The sequence below is a fragment of the Chlamydotis macqueenii genome, chromosome 6 (genome assembly GCF_036417535.1).
Source record: "Chlamydotis macqueenii isolate bChlMac1 chromosome 6, bChlMac1.mat, whole genome shotgun sequence".
In the NCBI taxonomy this organism is placed as follows: domain Eukaryota; kingdom Metazoa; phylum Chordata; class Aves; order Otidiformes; family Otididae; genus Chlamydotis; species Chlamydotis macqueenii.
The window spans coordinates 39,250,463-39,272,728 of NC_141561.1; the positions used below are offsets into that span (position 1 = coordinate 39,250,463).

A 22,266-nucleotide genomic window follows, 5' to 3' on the forward strand; every position below is an offset into this window, starting at 1 on the left:
ACCGCACCGCAAAACAAATGTTAGCAGTCTGATACAAAAGGAAGTTCGAGCATCGTGTGAATTCACAGTTACCTGGAGTTGTGCTTCTATCCCAGGAGACCACCAGGATCCCAGTATCAGGATTGGGCTCCAGGCGCAGGTTGGTTGGTGGAGACAATGCTGCAAGCGTTCAGACAAACGGGTCATCTATGGCACTGTGAATCACGCTAGCTCCCTCAGCATCCCTCCTCCCCAGATTGTATCACCACCCTTCAGAACTAGCTAAAAAATATTCTCCTGAAGTTGTGACCCCACATTGCATGAGCTGGTGCTACTGTCGCCTATACATCAAAAAGAAAAACACCTTCCAGACCATGACAGGAGGAAAAGACTAGAACTGACTTCCAGAAGACAGCCATTCATCTGGGGAGCACAAAGGAAGCAAGCAGAAGAAGGAATAATTGCGGAGAAGCAAATGTGTCGTACGTGTGGTCACTCTCCTGACGATTGGAGTCTCTCTCTCCTGGCCGTCCATCAGGACTGTGAGGCTGTAGGTGTACTCCACTCCAGGGGTCAGGCCAGATATGACGATGCTGCCGGAATCAGAGATGACCTCGCGGGGAGCCTCTCCACCTTGGCTTGGACGCACACCCAGCTGCAGAGAAGCACCAAAGTTTGTTTTTCACTCTCAAATACTCCTACCCCAGGTAACTATCAGCATCCTGACTTATCATTTGACATTGGCTTGTACGCTTCACGTCAACTGTTAATCCTGTGACTTATGTTTTAGATGTCCCACTGATGAACTTGACTGGAAGCCCAGAGGACATACCTGCGGTGATGTCTGTGACGCAGACCTGCCCCCTGTAAGCAGCATGTCTTTTGCACCTCTTTCCTTTGTGCTATTATCTTCACGGCAGTCCAGAGTAACCAGCTTTAATCTGTCCTCCCTACCACAACAAAGCAAGAGGAGCAAGGAACTTCAGTTTCTCCTACCTTGAAACCAATCCTTGGGGCAGGTGTCCAGGTGATGACAATGGAAGTCTCGGTCACTTCTGTGTTAAAAGGAGGAACGGAGCCGACAGGCTGGTCTGTGAAGTGAATTGACAGAGTTGAAGTCTGGCTGCTGTGGTGGCACCAAACAGTTTGAAAACCTGACCTATAGCAGTCCAAATAGCAGAAGATATGTAATAAACACTGAACTATATTACTTTTGAAAATGAAAATACTGAACCGGGCCTTGTATGTCCTCTGTGCATCCAACCCCAAGAATTTGGGGAATATTGGTTTTGGCATGATACCTAAAGTGCTCCTCAAAAAGCATTTTTCCTTCACCCATCATATGCCATTCAATCAGCAGAACACTACAGCCTTGTCTGTCATCCAGCTGTCCCAGCTAGGACCATCTCAGCCCTCACCAAGATCTTAAACTCTTTTGAAGTCAGCAGAGCTAAATGGAGCTCAAAGTCAATCTGAGGAACCTGTGGTCTCACTGATATCTGTCAGAAGTGTCACACAGAAGCCAAAGCATTAGTGTACCCCAGCATTAGTCCAAATAACTCCACTGAGTTTAATCTGAATTGACCTCATTATTAATGAAGAGACTTGTTTTATTAATCTATAGTCTTAAACTGGACTGGTTTCATTTATATAAGCCAGAATTTGAAGACAATATTCATCCAAGACATCCAACCATATCCTAGTTGACAAATATTTATATATAAGGCTGCCTGTCAGCAAAAAGCACCTTGCCATGGTCAACAGTGTTACTCTGATTAAAAGTTTGAACCCTTATTTTAATTTCACATTGTTCTAAAAGAAACCACATTCTCTTTTGAGAAGAGGATGTGGTTCTGGGCTTGGATGGCTTTGAGTTTTGTTAGTTTATATGACTGCTTCATCATTACTTAAACAGTGAATCTATTTATTCTTTCTAGAAGTATGTGCGGGTTCTTACAGAACTCCCTTTCCTCCCAAAATTTGCTTAATATTTCTTCCAAGCCAGCAGCACAAGTAGAGATGACTGAAATGTAAAAAAGTAGAATGATAGAATGTAATGTTTGTGTCAGTTTCTGTAACTGCAGTTGAGCTGCCTTAGATGGTATGGCTGGGCTTGAGAAATGACTGCCTTCAGCTTTATACAAATGACAGACTATTTGTTGCCGATTTTAAGGGAGCTGTTTGCTTTCCTTGATTTCTCATGCCAAAACCAAACAACTGGAATGATCTAGTAAAATTAAATTTCTTTTTCATTCAGTTAGGCAAAAACTGAGGTACCAGTAGTAAGTTTTCCCTTTTGTTTGTAACCAAAAAGCTGAAATACATTTTACTAAAAGCTTTTTGATGCAAATAACTCTCTTCCTCCTGCCAAATAATTCAGAAAGAAGAACAAGGGATATTTCCCAAGCCGTTCTGCTGGAATGCTATTTCAAAAGGCTCCTTCTGTAAACCAATTCACAATGGCCACTTTCAGCGCAAGTTTCAAAGAAACACCAGGACTCTAGAGAAGAGGAATATGTGCCTATTGTACTTACAAGTTGTGAAGACTCCAGTCTCTCTGGCGCTTTGCAAGTCATCTTTCACTGCCACAAGGTACACGGTGTACTCAGTGCCAGGCTGCAAGTTCCTGAGAAGGTACTTGGTGGCAGAAGGCCCCACGTTGTAGGTCCTTGGTTGACCTCCTCTTGTGGGACCTGCAGTCAGCCGGTATCCCGTGATCACAGCACGGGGCCGCATCCACAGCACTAACACTGAATGCTCCGTGGTATTGAGGAATCTCAGGTTGGTGGGGGCATCAAGCTCTGGGGAAGAAAAAGCATAAGGTGCATCAATTTTCCAGCTGAATCTCTACTTCAACCCTACTTCCAAAGCCTACCCATTACCACGCAAAAAATATGGATGGACAATGAGGTTGTTGAGCCTGTATTTCTCACTTAGGGCACAAGCATAACAGTAGGGGGGATGAAAGGTGGGGACTATCAGCTAGAAATAGAAGTGAAATAACTATATCCATGCCTCAATGCCATCCAATAATACGCTGGGTCAGGCAGACCTGTGTGTTCTGGGCTGCGCCGATTTGGGTCGCTGCCATACGTAGCAGCTTCCCCACGTGCCATCCCATGGGGAAGTCGGGCTAACGGCTGAGGCGAGACAGACGAACCCAACCACACTCAGGAATTTCAATAGTTTCTCACGAATGCTGAGCATTTTTTACAAATCAGCTCAGTTTAGACTTGTCAGCATAAACACAGAAACCTAACTTTAGCTCTTTTTTCATTAAAAAGATTTATTCTTTTAAACCTTTGCCCAGTCCTACTCCCTGCCCTCTCAAAATCCCTTCCCAAAACAAAACACCCCCACTTTGTCATTTTAACGTAAAAATAAATAAGTCAGTGACTTTCTGCAGAAAACCAGTTCCTAGATCTACTTAAAAATAATCACACTGTGGAACTGAGAACAACAATTCTAAGCACGCTCATCTCCCCCACAGGACTCACGCAACTGCTCTTACCAGGCTTCCTCCCTTTTTTATCTGGGAAGCCGCTGAAACTGATAACCCAGAAAACTAGATAAACAAGCGGCTGAAGCACTGCACTGGAGTTCCGTGAACGGCGGAGATGTCACTGCCTTTGAGACAAAGATGAGGCTCAGAGGGGGAAAAGACACTTAAGCAATTTGCCCCCAGAGCAGGCAGGGTAGCACTGGCTGCAGTGAAGAGTTCAGAGCGTCTACATGGCAAGTTTCCCCACCTTTTCTAGGCCCCAGTTATATGCTGAAATTAAGAGCAGTGAGAAGAGGTTCCATCAATGCTCCTTTTTGATGGCAAATGCTTTTTTCTCCCCTTGAGTAAATAACATTTTTGTGATAAATGTTTTCATCACTCTCCCAGTGATTCAGTAGGAAGCAGTTTTTGTCCTTTTTGTTTTCTCCCTTTTTGAGCAGGGAGAGAAAAGGAAGCAAAGTGTCTTCCACCATTTCCAAAGATGGAGGAGATCTAAAAGACAAAGGATGAGTGTGACTCTCCTTAGGCCAACCCATGGGCTGAGAGTCAGCTTTATCTCTCCTTGGTACTTAGATCTGCGCTAAGTCTCATCTGACAAGGATTGTATCTTCCTCCGACTCGTAGCCTACAGTCAGTTCCTTTCTGCACAATTTAATTTGCCAGCTCTATTAGGCTTTTATCACTTCCTCTCCCCATACTAGAGGAGAAAGGGGAAGATTAAAAAGCCACACACACACACACACACACAGAGTTTATTTGTAGACTGCTTTCTAACGGAAGGCCAAAAAGAGAATCACATTTACACCGTGGGAAGAGAGTTTGGCTGCAGGGTTTTCCTTGGGAACTCTGAATGATTTCTGTTTCCCAGGACTTTCGATTACAGGATGCAATTTATGTGAATATTTTCTGAAATGTGGTTTAGGCAAAGCAGTTAAGTGGATGAGCACAGCTTATGGAAAATTATTCCAGACATTTGTAACTAGCCCTGTGCTGTCTGAATCAAATGTCTACGCTCTGATGTACACCTCTAACGTGTGGACTTTCAGAGAGGCTACACACCCAGCCAAGGCTTCTTAAAACAAGCACAAAAAAATTACAGCTCTAACTGGGAACTGAGCCCTTGTTCTGACTGCTTCCAAGGGAGTTCAAGCTCTTAAGTCGCATCCTTGCTTTTGAAAGCCTCACTTGAAAGAGGAGGGAAGGTGTTCACAGCATCTCTGTTCCACTCAAATCAGATACCTATGTCAAAGGACAAACATCCCATTCTCCCTGCACAGCCAAGGGAGATGGTGAGAGGGAGAGGCACTATTCACGGCTCCTAACTTTATGGATCTCAGTAAACAGTATTTCTCAAACAGCATGGCTATATTCACAGATTATCCCATTTCCTCTCCTTCAGATAAGCAGATAAGCATAGCTGAATTTTGGTCCTTTGAATAATGTGACCCAAAGAACACCACAAACACTAAGTCATCATTCTATTGCTCAATAAACAGGATCTGTTCAAACAAACCACATTCCAGTTCCCCAGGTTTCACTGGGAGGACAGCGAAATATCTGGGGTGGTGAGGCAGCCTGTGGAAAGCCAGGCCTGACCTGGCAAAGCTGAAATGCAGCCCTTTTAATGACAAGGCCTGTCCTTACACGCGCACGCAGAACTCCGACTGCTGATAGCGAAGGCAAATGGGTATATGCAACTGTCAGAAAGGAGATAGGGATTTTCAGAGCAATCTCAGCAAGGTTCCTAAGTCATGCCGAAATCTGCCTTAAGGTATCCTCAAACAAATTTCAAAAAATCACAGGCTATGATCTGTACTGTAAAAGAACTGCAGGGCCCATCAATTCTCAGTCAGTAATAAAAAAAGTTGAATTCCAGCCATACAAAATTGTTTTAAAGCGCCATGAGAGTTAAACTCCCATTGGAAAGCCCTGGAGGAGGATAAATCTGCTGAAGAGATCATTGTTTGAGCGAATGAATTCCCAGCCCTGTCATCCTAGTTATGGGATACCTCCTGGGCTATAACTGTTGCACTTTAAGAGCTCTGTTTATACATTTCTCTAAGCGATGGAGAAATATGCACTTCAAAAGGTTGAAAAAACACGAAAGACAGACACTTACTGGTGGTTTGCTCTCCAGTCAAAGGTTTGCTCTCCCTGCCATGGCTCACGGCAAAGATTTTAAACAGATAGGTTGTTCCTGGGAGCAGGTCAATGACTTCAGCAAAAGAGCTCCTGGTGACAGGCAGCCTCTGGCCGTGCTGGCCAGGGCGATTGACAGGGATCACTTCCACTCGGTAGCCAGACACTTGGCTCTGAGGTGGGGTCCACATGATGGTGATCTTGACATCAGAAACCTCCACAAACTGCAGATCTTTGGGTGAAGGAACTTCATCTGCAAGCAGAGTGATAGAACAGTGTTAGAGGGAGTCCTTAGCAACCGGCAGGAGAAATAGGTTTACATGGAAGAAAAAAAATATTAGTTTTTATTGAACAATGGCTAGCCTAAGAATATTTACCAAATTAAAAATGTCATGGTAACCTTACTGTAAACATGTGTACACACATTCCCAGACAATATTCAAGCAGACAACAATTCAGAAAGTCACTACGGAGTATTAAGTGCTTTATGCCTTCAGTCATAGAAGGTATCTCGCTGTCACAGAAAGAAAATTGAAAGACCAGATGTAATACGCTACAGAATTTCAAGTATATGCAGAACCAAAAGCTTGGGGGAAAAATAAAAGTACTCCAGGGTTTAGAAACAGAAACCTCCTTTTAAATTAAAAAGAGAGAGTTTTCAAAACCCATGGCATGTTCTGAATGTCTATAATTAACTTAAAACCCATCTTTTATAATTAAACAAATACAGGGGCTGATCTGGCCTTACTCTAGTCAAAGACAAAATCCAGTTCCCTCTGTGTTGCTCCACAGAGTTGCACCCTTGAATTCCTATGTTCAAATTAAGTTTCTTCAGAGTAGGACTGATACTACCCTAAGGTTAACCAATGCACATTTCTGGAAGATACAGATGCCAAACCATAAAATCATTTAGCTGAGTTCATTCCTGGTAAATTCCCCATTTGCAAACATGTGCTTGCAACTTGCAGGACCATCAAATTCCACTGCTACCACATCAGATCCCAGTTCTTTCACTATCCTTTCTTTTGGTTTGGCTATTCGGCCCAAATGGATACTTAAAGAACCCTGAAATCAGTAGGTTTTTTTTTTTAATTGTGGGTGCCTCAAATTTAGATCGTATGGTGTTATTTTGGCACAGCAGTCAATGCTAAGCCATCTCCCTTCCCCGCTGACTGCGATGGAAAATAACAGTTAGGACTGGAAGGGAGAGGGAGAAGTCAGGTGAATGATTTGGGTTTGTGTTCTGGCATCTGAGTACACAACCTTAAACATCTGCAGGCCAAGTAGTGATGCAAAATAATTTACCAGGCTCTTAAGAAGATCTCTTAGCAGAATCCCCTTAAGACAGCTTAGGAAACTGTGTTCTCTCTTTTCCGTAGACAAATGGCAAGACCCACCTTTTGTCCTGCCTGAAGTCTGATCCCTAGGAATTACAACCCTGTTAATGCAGAATGGTGGCTTGAACATGTCAATTTGTGAGTATGACTTTACTACAGAACTTCAATACAAATACTTTAATTTACAATTAAAAAACACAACAGTGATGACAAAACCCAGAATAGAGTACATTTAAGGATTCATTTAGCTAGAGCAATGTGAGCCTGCATTGTCATTTGGCTCTGTGCACAAACAGAAAAGCCAGTGACTGATATCCAGAACATGCTGAGCATTACCTGTGCGTGGGACGCCTGTGGTTTCCTGTTGGATGAAGACAGGAGTACTCTCCTGATTTTCTTCCACCGCGTAGATGCTGATGTTGTACTGAACACCTGGCATCAAGTCGCTGAGCGTTACAGAGGTTGCAGTGTCAGGCAGGTTGAGCTCTGTGCTGCTGCCTTCCACAGAGGGTGTGTAGATAATTCTGTAGCCTAAAGCAAGAGAAGGTTATACAGTTCTCAGCCACAATCAGTAAGCCAGCACAAGGAATGCTAGAAACGAGAGCTAAACTGATCTCCCTACTGAAGTTTCATAAAAACAGTCCTGAACCTCAGCAGGACCTGTGGCCTGCCTGTCCTCGTCTATAGATCACATACTCATAATGCCTTACAAGGCATAATCTGACCTGCATTAGAATATTTTTTAGTTTTGACGTGTGGATTTAGTTCTATATAGTTCTCATGTTTGTTATGGGATGGTTTGGATGACAGATACAAACAGAAGGTCATGGAGCTTGTTTTTATTTATCACAAATCCAGAAGGAATTGTTTTGCATCCAGCCTCCTGAATCAATTGGTTCAGACAGCGAAACCAAGCAAATGCTAAACTGCCCATGTGTTTTCCAGCTGGTGTCTCAGACTAGGCAGAATTACGCACTAGCCCTCTGTCACAGAGTTATATTTCATTTCCTTTTTCACCTAGATTTTCAGTTTCTACCAACAGTGCAAAATAGACACACTCCAATTAGACAAACCTGTGATGGGAGCCTGTGGTCTGCTCCAGCTAATGACAATTGATGTGTCATCTACACTTTCCACAGTGTGATCAGGAGGTGCATCAGGAGCTGTTTAAGGGAATAAACAGAGGAGGACAGCAAACGTGAGGATAAGAGGTGACAAAAATGTATTGAGCAAACAATAAAAGGAACTTTCACAGTGCAGCACCACCCACCCATACATACCTGTAGTCTGGGAAGTAGACAGGATCAGATTCTGTTCTCCTTCTTCCGAGATCTGATAGACATTAACAATATACTTGCGCCCAGGAAGCAAGTCAGGGATGTTGACAGAAGTGGCTGTGCTTGGAAGATCTAAGGGAGGCAGGAAAGAAAAAAACTGCCTTAGGAACTCTATCTTCTTGCTTTCTCTCCAAATGAAAGAATTGAGACTGATCTGTTCTAACTGAATTCTAATCTGGGCTGAATCACAGTCTTCCTGCAATAAAACAGCAATTGTTCTGCACTGTGTCTTTAGTCCACATCAGAAAAGTCGCACGGAGAGCTGGGACAGGTCTCCACACTCAGTGAGCAGATAACACCTAGGACAGCAAGGCTTGACGTGTGATATAGCAGGGCAGCTCGAGCAGCAGCCCCCTGCATGCTGCTGGCATTTAGCCATCTCAGCTAACCGAGTGCTCACTTCATACCCCGACCGTTGTCTTTGCAATACAGAAATATATGGAAAAATTTTCACATGGATAGGTTATGTGGAAAGACTGACTCATGAGTGGAGAAAAATGACACTGCGAGAGCTGATGAACTTCTCTCCCGCCTCCCTCCCCCCAGATGTCCACCTACATGCCAGATGTAGGAAATTCTCCATGAAGCAGCTCCTTACTGGCAGACTGAAGCCAAGCACCTTAAGGGAAACTGGGAATTGCCTTTCAATTTGCCTGTAAACCTCTGTCTGCAGACAGATGAGCTCAGGAGCTGCTTCACAACACAGCTCAGCTGTCTGGGCAGCCACCGTGCAGACAAGAAAGGTGGTGACAGTGCTGGCAGTTTCAGTTGTAAGCCACTTCTGCTCATGAGTCCAAGCCTGCGAGTTCAGGGGAGCAACAGCCCAGGGAGAATTATTAGGTCAGAGCATTACTGTTCATTTTCTCACGTTGTTCTGTATCACATCTATGTCTGAGTAGCTATTATAACCTCAAATCCTTGTGAGATATTGCTATTACCATTGTTAAGACAGGAAACTGGGAAAAAGAAGTTAAGATGAAATTATCTGTGGTGACACAGGCTCTACAACAGATGTTAGAAAAGCGGATGCAATTCCTAGGTCTGAGTCCAGTGCCTTTAACCTGGCTTAGCTATGTTGTCACATTATCAAAGATGAGTAAGATCAGATTCAAAAGTCATCCATGAGATGACGAGTAGTCAAGAGAGGGCATTTGGGAAAGATTTCTCTGTCCATTCTGGTGGAAGGACAAAGGTATAGCAAAGGAAATTAGCCAGGAGGCATGTTCAAAAAAATATTTGGTTCCCCTCTCATCTGCACTGCTGCGATGTACTGGTAGCAATGCTTTGGTCTCATAGACTCAAATATTGTCTCACCAAGGTACTGCGGCTCATCGCCCTCCTCGCTCAGCTCATACTCAACACGGAATCCAGAAACTGTGTCAGAAGCAGAAACCCAGGAGACAACAAAGCTGTTGGCTGTGATTTCAGTCACTGACTCTGAAGTAGCAACCACAGGAGGAAGAAGAGTTGTCTCTCCCGAAACAGTGTTGCCTGCAATAGAGAAGAGAGGTTTAATTAATTGCTATTTTTATGTTAACTGGGATGCACAAAACAAAGACTGAGGTGAAGGAGATTATGTTTTTCTGGATTCCTCACTGTTCAGCTTACTTGTCACTGCTGTGGTGCTGGTTGTGGTAAAATCAAAGCGGGTGACTTCTTTGTGGCCATACCGCTGAACACTGATGAGCTGTCCTTCATATATCACACCAGGCTTCAGGCCTGAGATGGTGTAGGAGTTCTGGTAGCCGGGGATGGTGGCCTCCTTCCACTGCCTTCCAGAGTTTTTCTGCAAGAACAGGGACATCCAAATAGTGAGAGACTCCCCAGCCCACAAGCATTTAGTGACTTAACCTGCACTGTGATATTCAAACATAGGCGTGACTTGAACAGCTACTGCACAGACAGAGCCAAGCCAAAGGAGATGAGACAGTTGTACCAGAAAGCAGGACTACTGACTGTTTGGGTGATTTAAGTTTTACTGGGATAAACTGAAAAACAATCTAGCTTTGAACTTTTTCCTTTAAAGGGAGCATTATTTGTAATATATGCACTAAACCCATTCCTTTATCAAAAATGCATTATGGCACGAAGGAATGGCTGGAAAATGCATATTTGAAGGCTATTCACAGTAACAGTCTAAGCCATCATCTGAAAACAATATACAGTTCTTCCATTCTACCCTGCACTTGAACTCTATGGGAAGCTCTGAAATAATTCTCCATCCTCTGAGGTTTGTACTCCAGTGCTTTAAAGTTCATTTCATTCAGGCCTTGATCCAAGATACACTAAAGTCAGTAAAAAGACTTGAGTGCCTTTAATGGCTTTGGATCAGGGCCTTTATTGTTCTCTTAATAACAGGCAGCATCGAGGTACTAATGTTCTTAATCATTAAGTGGTCTTCTGCGAAGCTGTACTCAGGGGAGCTGTAACACAACTCATCTAGGTTGGTTAAAACCAATCATTCCTCAAATACATGTGAGCCAACAAGCAGTGGTTAACCAGCTTTGGTTTAGACTTTACAGAAGATGGGAGATGACTGTTTATTTAATCCCATGCTAGCTGTTTATATCTTCATATTTTACTCATTTTTGCCTCCTCATTAGTAGGATAAAACCTATGCCAGTTGTCTCTGGATAGGCACATAGTTCTTAGGATGAAGAAGTTTCCACAAGGATTTATATTACTTGAAGTGAGGAAGGATATAAACTTGTCTGCTCACTGTGCTAGGGCTTTGGTTAGTAAGATACTTCATGAACACAGTGACCAGTAAAGTTTAGGCAGGAAAACATCAAGTGTTTTCACAGCACTGGTTGATTTGATCCTCAGAGTAACTGCTGACCTCAACAGAGCAAGGACACTGAATTAGCCACTAAATTTTGCTGCAATTGTGTCAGACATTTCCTTCAGACACTAGAAAAAGCAAAATAAAGTATTTTTGATCTATGAATGATGATCAATGTGGCACTCACCGGTCTCCAGCGCAAGATGTACTTGGTGATGTGAGATCGTTCAGGAGCGCTCCACTGGATGGGGTGGGAGTTGGGCTGATTTGTACTCTCTGTGATGATCACCTGAACAGGCCCAGCTGACCCTGGGAAAAAAAAAAAAAAGAATTGCCATTTTTAATATACTGGGGATGCTTTTCTTCTGCCTTTTTTGTGGAGTCATCAAAAAGCAAGAAAGTTAAGTGGCTCACATACTGTTTCTATAAATGGGAAATAAGTGATATTGTCTCTATCCTGAATGCTTCATCACTACTTAGAAAACCAGTGAACTAGAATATATTCTGTGGGGGAGTTAACATGTGCTGTTTGGGTTAATTTCCTGTGAGTTATCAATGAAACAGAAAACCAGAGCGGTCTGGTATAGAAAAGGTCTGCACAGTAAAGTCATATTGTTCAAAGAGAGGGAGCTTCTCAGCAACTAGCTGCTTCGATCAATTCATATCTTCTGCAACGAGAGCAGGCAAAGAGCCGAGAAATGCCTGCCAAATCCAGGTCTAATCTTGTGGCATGGTGAGGGCAAATTCCTGATTTGACATTGAATACACCCTGCAAAGAGACATTAGTCTTTTACTATTTTACTCAATTTCTTAACCAGTTGATTCAAAACACTGAATTTTCATGAGTCTGTGGAGCACTCCATAGGTAGTGAGGCATGTGTTCTGAACACAGACCACACCAGAAGGGTTGGTGGAAGTCTTGAGACAAATCAAGCCGATAAACTCATGAAAATACAAGTTCAGCAGTGCTCTAATGCTGAAGACTACTGCTTGCATTCAGCTAGATCAGGCTCAGGTCTATTTTCTCCACAAAGTTCTTTAATGCAGAAGGAAAGGTTTTACGATCCCATAGCTCTCCTTTCAGTCCCTCCCATCCCTGCTGGGGAGAGTTCACTGAACACTCAGCAGCACTGTCCTCGTGTTAGTTCTCAGAAAGTCTCAGAAAGAGCAGCCTGGAATCTGCAGGAAAGTGTCTCATGTTAGACATTAAATACCTTCACCCTCCTCCCACTCCCAATATTTGTAATTATAATTTATTTGGACAACTGTGTAACATATATACCTGCTCCACATTCAACATGACTTCCAGGCAAACAAATCTGCACCCACACACAGAAAATTTCAAAGCTCACCCAACCCCAAGCCTACATTCAGAAACATTAGATTTGGTTTATTTACACATTTTCAGTCACTCTTGTATCTAAAGAAGCCCAAAGCCCTGGTCTCCAGTCTGGAGACACGCATATTTCACATAGCTTAGGGAGATGTTTGTTTAAGCAGTCTGACAGGAGTCACTGAGGCTCAGCAAACCCCAGTAGGAAACTCGGGGAAAAAAAAATGTCCAAAGAAGGTCTGCTTCCTATTCTTGCTCTCCTTAGTTTGCTGCCCCAAAAGAAAGGCAAGTCCATAGTTCTGTCAGCCAAGTGTCCTTCTAAAGCAGAGGCATCTATATTAGAACTCTCTTTCTGAATGAGCCTCACATTCCCTTTCTTACTTTGCAAGGCCCTTAGGATATGAACACATTGCAGCTAGTGAGTGGACAGACTCTTTTTAACTTATCTTGGTATAAAAGCAGAGAATCAATTCAGCATTGACACTGCTACACCCAATCCTCACGCAGTTCCTCCACATTTACTCTCAGAGATGGATTGGGAAATCAATGACACGAGCATAGTCGTCTTCTCCCAACAGGGAAGCCAAAACACAGCCTTAATATTTCATCTTATTCAGATTAAGAAAGTGGCAGTTGCAACCTTAAGCAGGGAAGTAGAGAGGTTCCCCTTATGTTCTGCTCAGGGAACTGAAACACAACAAGCCAACAAACAGGCATTGCCTGTCTCTGTAAAGATTTCCTGGAACTGACTAGGCAAACAAAAGTTCAAATATTTAATTTCTTCAGGGCACAGATCAGGAAAAATGCTTCATTCTGTCGTGGATTTGCTTCTGTAGTGGTGGAAAAGGAAAGACTACACATATAACTGCTTTCCTCATGTCTTACTCCGCAGGTGAGTTATCTGTTGGGTTTCTTACCAGGATAGGTCTGCAGAGGCTGGCAATGCCATTCTCCAATTCCACGACCATAGCAATAGCACTGGTATCTGACACCATGGACGTACTTCTCCCATGAATCTCCGATTTGGTAAAAGGTACGGGTTTCTGAATCCTGGCACTGATCTAAAGGCACAAAAGAAACAGTTAGCCACTGTATGTTACTGAAACTAGAGTGAAAAATCTACGCTGAACACAAAAGAGTTAAGTCACAGGAGACTTTTACACAAAGAAATGCAACACCAATGTTTATTTGCAAAATATAGTTACATAAAGAGAAAGTGGTAACAGAAATTGAATCTCAAATCAAGACTCTTGATATATCACTGCATGTGTTAAGTTAGATACTAGGGGGCTAATTCAGATGTGATGCATTTCTTAAGACACTGTTAAGTACAAGCTGTCCACCTGGCAAGCTTCCCAGGGAAGTCAATGGGGTGCTCCTTCAAGAAAGGGTTTATTTTGAACTATCTATTGTGGAGTCCAGTTCCGCTCTAGTCAGCTAGGTTCATCTCTCCTCCAAAGCAAAACCACGCTGCTCTCAAGGAAATCAGTGGCAAAATTCCTACTGGCTTCAGCAGAATTCAGTGATACTTTATAAGTCCGAAGTGACCCATTAATTTTCAGCAGAGTCTTTCCAGATTTATCATTGTATAAACCAAAGGAGGACAAATCAAATCCTGAAATCAGCTTAGCTAGTGTAAATACACACAGTACCAGCGCTTCAGTACATTTTCTAGTACAACCTACGCCTCTGGTTCTGGCCAATGGAAATGCAGTGAGAAATAGCATTATCCTTCCTTGCATAAACAGGAGCCTTGTTTAGAGAGAGCCAACAAAATTAAACTGGTTGCACCTTCACAGATAGCTGAAATCATCCCCTCTCCCCTTCTTTCAAAGTAGTAATTTTCAGGAGCTTTACAACTCCAGTTCCTCCAGTAAACCTGTACAGATATCACTGTAAATAAAGCAGAGCTCAACCACTAATACTTTCTAATAGATTTTCTTGGCAATAGTTCGAAGTTCTCTTGGATTTAGTAATTGCAAACCAAACAGTCAGGTCTTATCTTCCAATCTAGGTTCACTAGGGAAGTGGGGGGAGGCAGAAGAGATGAAATCTCCTCATTCCTGCAGAGAACTATGATGGTTTTAGCTAACCTCCAGAGTGCTATTAACACGTGTTCTCATCCTGAGCTTTCTCTCTTTGCCAGAACAAAGGGCAGCCAAAAAAATCAATTTAGTCCAAGGTAAGTTAATATGTGCTAGTCCTCCTTTCTCAGTTCCATGAGGAGACTTGAAGACCTTTTAGGATAGGGAAAGGAAAGAAAACCGATCCTAGCGTCAGTGCCTAGCTGCATATTGTTTTATCATCGTTCAGCCCGAGAGGCCTGCCTGCTAGGCTGACAGCTCAAGTACCAGAATTCAGCCAAATCGCCCCAGCCTGGGGTTAACATGCCCTGTTACCACAGCCTGCTACAATCCACTACTACTGCATCATCACTGACTTCTTCTGTGACATGCCTGACAAACAAAGCTTATGTCCTGAAAACCAGGACGTACTCTCCAGCTAATCCAGTGTTACTTCTACTTTTGCAGTTGTGCAATTCAGGGCAGAAAGTGGGTAAACACTGGGTCCAAACTCACACATCAGCTTCACCATACTGTAACCAGTTTTTACGCAGCCACAGTCTGTGTTTGGCAAGCGGGAACAGCTGGTGACTTACCAACAGGATCGCATTTCCATCTCCCCCGGCCCTGGCCAAAGCACGTGCAGTTCAGCATGTGCCCCTCATCATGACGCTTGTGGAAGGTCTGGTTCACATCATAGGTGATACCGTCCACAATGCACTGATCTGTTTGAGAAAGAGCAGAGACAGTTTGTTAGCAATAGCTCTAAGCGTTAAGACAAGATCCTTCTGCTTGGCACATCGTTCCCTCCTCTCAATCAGCTCACAGAGACTGACCATGACAAGCTCCATTCATGCAAGAGGGAGCCCTCCCGATATCTGTGATCGTCACAGATTAGTGCTGCATGCACACCACTGCTCCTGGGTTCATTTATCAGCAGAGTGCAAATGAGCAACACTTGCAGAAAAGAGGTCTGTAGGATGCAGTCCAAAGTATTGTGCGTTGCTCAAACTACAGAACGGCTTGGTTGTTCCTTTTGACAGATTCCACGTGTGAAAGAAAATCCAAAGGAGCACACTAACTCTCTCACTACCTCCTCTGAGGAAGGTTTACACTGGAATACCTCAATGAGTACTGTCTGAAATCATTAGTACTACACAAGGAGAAATGGGCTACTCCAAATTCATAAAGATATCATGAAGAAGTACAAACACCCTCATGATGTTATTCCGCTGGGGATCTGCTACACTTCATAGTAATATGAAGACAGGAGCAGATCTATTATACATCCAAGATGCCACTGGTGCCTCCTAATCTACTATTCCCTCAAAACACAGTAACCAGACTCCATGCTTAAGTGCAATGCTAGCAGTCTGTTAGCTTCAATGCCGACACGTCAACCCGTGATCTGGCCCAGAATGCCTAATGCCAGTCTAATCACAGCGAGGAGCAGAAAGACAGAAAAAAAAAAATAACCAACATGAAAACCACCCCAGAAGCATGTTGTTTTGTTAACTGGGACCCAAGAGACCCAAGTTCAGTTCCGAAGTCAATCCCAGACCATCTGTCCTTGGGGAAGCGACTCAGTTAATCCCAGACCTTCATTCCCCATCCTACTTTCCCACACCACGGGTCTGGCGTCAGGATAAACCCAGCAGTGCTCAAACCCTCCTGTGAGTGTTAAAGACCTTCTCTGGCTGCTATGTTTAAACAGCTCTACTTAAGATAACCTTTGCCTTTTGAAATTGCAAAGTATCTCTACTCCCCCTCATCAAGAAAGACCACTTTAACTCCAGAATGAAACTGCAGAGAACTAGCTGTGTATGCGGAAAAAGGAGTTTCACAGACCAGGACTTTTAGCAGTGCATTTCTCACTGTTCTGAAGGAAATACATTAAAAATACCCCTCCCAAAGCCCTTGAGAGCGCCTTTCCCTATAAATTATATCCCATTTCAGCAGTGGTGTTAAAAGTCCTTTCTTGGCTGCTTGACAGCAACCCCCCTGCCTTTTCCAGACATGAAGCCAATGCTGTGAGCTAGCTGCAGGATGATCAAATGTCTGTGCTTTTTAAGTCTTCTTTTTTTGGTATTGCTTAAGCACTTCTCCACTTGGACCACTCACATAAATAAGTAAATAAGAGTAATCTCAGTGCTGTGTCCTGCCAACTTTTCATATCGATTAGCCAGCAACGGGCTAATCCAGCACAGAGGAATTGAAAATTTCACTGCAGAACAATAAAACAGGACGGCTCCGCATTCAAACTTCAGACTAGTCTGGGGTTTTGTCTGCTCTTGAGGGGGAGGGGTGCCTCTGCTGAGCTCTCTGTAAAGTCACAGCAGCGCCGATTCCTAAACGTAGACAAAAAGAGGGAGGGATACCTACTGATCAAGCTAATCAAGGTTTGCCTCTGCTTGCTAGTCTGCAAAAGCTGAAACAGTACTTTCGAAGCATGTAAACAAGACAGGAACTTCGCATAGCTCTCTGATTCCCTTTCTACTCCAAAGAAAAGCTTGGTAATACACAGTCCTTGAGTCTGGGCTCGAACTCACAGTGATGGGAAAAAAAAAAAACCAATTCCTCCCACTCCCCAAAACATTTAGACTAAAGTGGTGACATCAACATGAAAAATCAGTACCTCTGAGCTGGGAATACGCAATGCAAGTCCATTCTCCGCGGCCATTTCCTACACAAGTACACCTCATCATATGGCCCATGTCGTGTTGCTTATCCCACTGGTCCCCAACACGGTACATGACACCATCATTGGTTGTGCAGATTTCTTCATGGGCTGGTGGAGAAGAAAGCAAGAGGATACTTTATGTGGCTGGAATTAACAAGATCTTGAGGGCTTAGACCATTTGCTATGCCCCTTCATACTGTACAGCAGATTCTGCATCTGCAGCTTCAGGCACCCACTCAATTTTGAACAGCATTTTTGCTGGGTGATGACATTCTCTAAGTTCAGATCCCTTGTAGGGGCTCACTCATTTTAATTTTAATTTGAAAGCTACTAGAAATAGCTTCTGTACAATGTCCAAGGGGTGCTGTGTGAAAGAATCAGTTCTTGTTACATACATGCCTTTATATGAACAGGGCCATCTGAAGACCTGCAAGCATGGCATGGATTGTAGGAGTGGACAACAATATTGATTTTTATATTACGGCCGTCTCCAGGGTAGCACACCGATACTGTAAGTACAGACTTATTCCTAACCACAGATCAGGCAAGAGGAAAGGAATAGACACGAGCGAGAAGCAAGATAAATTCCTCACTTGCTACAAAACACTACAGTCCAATGGTCCCTAATGGACCTACACCAGTTGCACCAGCTCAGAAGCATGCCTACCACTGGCTTGTAGCAAAGAAGTAATGAAAATCACCTTCTCCTGACACTGCCTAAGTCTCTGCTAGAGGTGATTAGTGGGGAAAAAAGCACAAAACTTCAGAAATGCCTTAAAGGGTTTTAGGCTGAGATACAGCTCTCTGGAAATCATCAATAACCAACCAACGACAGACAGCTCTTTACTTTCCAGCTCGAAGAACAGCTTATAGGTATTCCATAACCCTTTTATGGTTCTCAGCCTTACCAGCCATAGGGCAGAAACCAAATTTCTGGTCAGCATCGTAGTTCTCAGTGGTTCCACACCACTTCATGTTGTCTCTCCGTCCCTCAGAAGTACAGTCAGTGTAGTTGCGGTTGTTGTACAGGAAGGGGAAGTGGCACAGAGCACCATTGGAATTGCCACCACGTGTCTGGACCAAAACTGTACAAAAGTGAAAAGAAAACAGATGCAAATGAACCCTGCACTCTCCCTTAGCCTGCATGAAAAAGCATGGAAAACAAAACACCAGCGCTATTTTTTCCCACGTGTACCCTGTATACTATTCACAGGCCTCTTTTCTTGGCTTTAATTAATTCAGATCTGGAAACATAAGCCTTGCACAAGGTCAACTCAGTTCAAACATTGCTTTGGAAGGAGTTGCAAAGCCAGCCATGGGAATTCCTGGGGAAGAGGGAAAACCAAAGCTTACCACGTTTGGGAAAGTAGCTTTGCAGACCCTTTGTGCCAAGGTCTAGAGAATCAAATAAACTCAGTTTCTCAGCACACCTGTATTATCTCCCTGAGGCTACTACCCAGTTGTGCCCTTTGGCTTAAAGTAAAGCCTTAGCCCCCAAGAAAGGGTTGCAATTCAGTTACGTACAACAGGACAAGTCAAAACCTCTCTGCAGGCTGGAAGCTTCGTGTTTTGCAAGCAGTAGTGGAAAGAGGGCTGTAATCTACCTGAGCTACTCACCTCTTGAGCAACTCTGGAGAACAAGGAGGCATTTGTTGAGGTTTTTCTATATTGGTATCTCTCATTCCCCACAGTATATCACAAGAAGCCTCACTAAAACAACGATGTGGGTGTGGACAGGGGCAGTGGGGTTGTTTTTTGTTTGAGGTTGGTTTTTTTTAAAGAATATTGTATGAACTGCAGAGAAAAGCTTGATTTTTTTATATATATATATATATATATATATATATATATATATATATATATAAAAAAACCCAACTGAAGTAGAACAGAGTGGGAAAAAAAAAACCAACCCACAAACAAAAAATTATGCAGTGTAAGAAGTAGTATTTTAACGGGGGAATGTGAAAAATTCTCTCCAAGGTCAGATCCCAGAGAAGCTGCCTGGATACCGTTCCAGGGACGTCTGATGGGCTTTCCAGGAAGTGCAACCACACAGGTAGAACTGTGCAGCAAAGGGAACGCTGACTGTTCACAGACAAGAGGGAATGCTGCCGCGTTAGTCACGCACCAGCTCTTGATCAGTGATCACAAATCACATCAAGATTACTGCTATATATGGCAACCTGGCCAGATAGTCAGGATGGAGGGAGCGACAGAGGACTGCGCAGACTGTAGTCCACGCATATCCTCTTCTCTGCAGCCTAATATGGGCATTGCTCTAGCAATTCAGCCAAGCAAAGGCAAAGTCTGAGTATCCTTTGGGCCAAAGCTCTATCCTGACAAGGTACTCCTGTTCTAAGATCAGATCAGAGGAGAGAAAACAGGACTCAAAGGCTACACCTGTATCACCCTAAGCACCCTCCAGAGACACCAAGATCACAAAAGTGGCCTGACTGCAGGCAGCTCTCAGTTCACAGGACTGCCTTGCTGTTGGGTGTGCCTAGAGTCCCTCCAGACTGCTGGGATTGTTCAGGCAGCCTGTCCGTATGCTCTCTGCTCCTTCCTCCACGTGTGTATGAGGGTCACATGCATGTGAGGATCGTCTGAGAACCTACCGTTCTGCTCGGTACAGAAGGAGTATCTCCTGTCCTGCTCAAAGTTGGAAGTGGTGCTGCACCAGAGGTGGCCATCTGTGCGGCCTTCGGTGGTGCAGGAATAGAAAGTCCTCCCGTCATAGGTGAAAGGCAGAACACAGGCTTCTCCATCAGAGTTGCCACCATACGTTTGGGTCACAGCTTTAAAGCAAGCAAATCACAACATTAGACTCAGGCTCAAAGCAATCCCCAAACCTTAGGGTTCTAAAACAGAGATAGCCCCCTGGGCCAAATCACTGGCTGATGTGAACCCACACGGACTGCCATGGACCTGGGCCAATACATACCAACTGACGACTTGGCCCCACAGCTGTGTCATTCTTTTACATTCTTTTCCAAACATACATTACTGCAGGTCCATTTAAATGAAGTTATTAATGCTGCTCCCCAAATGCTGTTTTCCCTCAGCCGGTTATATATAACTCACTGGGAAATGTTTCTGCCCTACGGAGCTAGGCTTCAAATAACCAAAACAATTATTTCTTCTCCCTTTGCCCCTTTCTCCAGTACATCATCTTCAGAAGACATTTTTGATACACAGACAAAAAAGGATTCCACTTCAAAATTAAAACACAGGGCACTCCCAAAGATCTCATTGGACTGAACAGGCACTAAAAGGCAAACTCATACCTATTTCCTGGCAGCTGACTCCGTTGCCCAGGCAGGTGCAAAGCATTTGCTGGCTGCCCTGTGTCTTGAGCCACTGCATACCGACAGAGTACACCACTCCGTTATCAGTTATGCACTGGCCGTAAGGCTGAGGCTGGGGCTGTTGAGGCTGCGGCTGGTACAACGCGGTCTGTACATTCGTGAAGCTAGGAGAGCCAGATCCTGCAGCAGAACATGGGAGAGAAGCGAGATGTTACATGCAAAGCTAAAGAATAGAATGCTTCAATTAAACGCTGAGATAATAAAACCTTAGGCACTCCATCAGATCGAAGGCACAACCCTCTTAGCTCCACTAGACATTATTTTAATTATTCCACTTAGCAAACTTCAAAATTAAAAGAACGGCTCCTGCTTCTGCTAATGGTAGCCTCTGGTTTCTACCACTTAGAGTAGCTTTAAAAAGGATTACGAGCTTCAACTGGTTTTCACAGGAATTGCATAAAAAAATTATTTTGGAAAAAAAAAATAGCTGAAGGAAACCTAGAATAAAAAATTCAAGATCAGTGACAAGACAATAAAAAACTACCAAGGAAGTAGGGAGATAAGGCAAAAATAATTATGAATTTTTCATTGAAAAAGAAAACACAAATACATTCATTTACTCTAGAATTTTTAAGCTTTGAATCAAAGTTTTTGGCCCATTACCGTTATTATTTGGAATAATACTGAGAGACAAAGAAGCTTGTTGTCTACATTATGGATATTTTTGCTAATGATTCCCATGGGAATCTCCATAAATTCAGCTCTGCTGAAGTAGGGGAAATAATAATGGAAAAAAAAGTACTGGGATTCTTGAAGCTTTGTGTATTTTGAACTTTAGACCTTCTGAGAGTTTGAAGGTAACCTGCTGGTACCAAATAGTTAAAGGTCATTTACCAAGAAAAATTCAGGTAGGTACTGCAAGGAAACAGAGAAGTTTTACACTGCACTCACCAATAGGAAATCTAGATCCTTAAAATGGCAAAAAAAAATTATTCAGAAGCTGAAGACTTTAACAAACCTTGGGCAAAAAATATATGCTACCTATAAACTAGGTAATATTTCACACCAAAATTACAAAGTATCCAATCTACATGTATTAAATAGCATTGTACACATTCCTTGACATTTCAGGTTTTTAAAGCTCAGCCATTAGTAGGTGTATTTATCTTGTCAAAGAAACCAGATGGTCTCAGTGGAGTTTAAATTAAGGACATTTCAAGAAAGTTACCCTGAGGCGAATACTTGAAGTTCAAATATTCACTTGAAGTGCCATGCTTCCAAGACAAAGCTAGTAGATAGTTTCTGTGGATGCAGGGCCCTAGATGTGATTTACTGCACTGTGATTGTGCAGGCAGTCACATCTGCATGTGTAAGCTGAATTTGTGCAAGGAAACAAGGTATAAATTAATCTTATCTACACATGCACAAACAAGGAGCACCTCCTGAACTCTGACCCTCCTTACTGCTGATCTTTCCCTGACAAGACTCTTAAATACCTAAATTAGGATGGCACAATTCAACTCCAAGTCCTAACCATTCAAAATGTGCCAATCCTTGTCTCTTCCCCTACTTACACACTATGATCCCCCACTTACCAGTGCTAGTTGTATGCAGGGAAGTGTGTCTTTCGCATTTCCATTCACCTCTGCCATTACCGGTACAGATGCACTGAAGCAAATTTCCGCGGTTATCCTTCTTGCTCCAGGTGTCTCCAATTCTGTAGGAAGTCTTGGTGTCATGGTCATTGCACCTATCTGTATAAGGAACACAAACGTTAGCTACTTCTGCATTGGAGGGCTTCACCACGCA

The 22,266-nt window shown here is 43.3% G+C and overlaps 1 protein-coding gene across 5 annotated transcripts in view; it reads right to left on the reverse strand.

Annotated features, from left to right (window-relative positions):
- FN1 (fibronectin 1) overlaps window positions 1-22,266 on the reverse strand; it is a 52,184-nt gene that overhangs the window by 23,413 nt on the left and 6,505 nt on the right. For all 5 annotated transcript variants that reach the window (XM_086751635.1, XM_086751637.1, XM_086751634.1 and 2 more), the window contains exons 6-23: window positions 22,053-22,211; window positions 20,437-20,637; window positions 19,768-19,947; window positions 18,061-18,237; window positions 17,108-17,260; window positions 15,069-15,197; window positions 13,327-13,470; window positions 11,264-11,385; window positions 9,903-10,080; window positions 9,609-9,785; window positions 8,238-8,366; window positions 8,031-8,120; window positions 7,294-7,488; window positions 5,601-5,873; window positions 2,514-2,780; window positions 976-1,070; window positions 466-634; window positions 73-159 (exon numbers count right to left, since the gene is read on the reverse strand). In XM_086751635.1, the coding sequence (XP_086607761.1) occupies window positions 73-159; window positions 466-634; window positions 976-1,070; window positions 2,514-2,780; window positions 5,601-5,873; window positions 7,294-7,488; window positions 8,031-8,120; window positions 8,238-8,366; window positions 9,609-9,785; window positions 9,903-10,080; window positions 11,264-11,385; window positions 13,327-13,470; window positions 15,069-15,197; window positions 17,108-17,260; window positions 18,061-18,237; window positions 19,768-19,947; window positions 20,437-20,637; window positions 22,053-22,211 (2,925 nt within the window). The remainder of the gene's footprint in view (window positions 1-72; window positions 160-465; window positions 635-975; window positions 1,071-2,513; window positions 2,781-5,600; window positions 5,874-7,293; window positions 7,489-8,030; window positions 8,121-8,237; window positions 8,367-9,608; window positions 9,786-9,902; window positions 10,081-11,263; window positions 11,386-13,326; window positions 13,471-15,068; window positions 15,198-17,107; window positions 17,261-18,060; window positions 18,238-19,767; window positions 19,948-20,436; window positions 20,638-22,052; window positions 22,212-22,266) is intronic.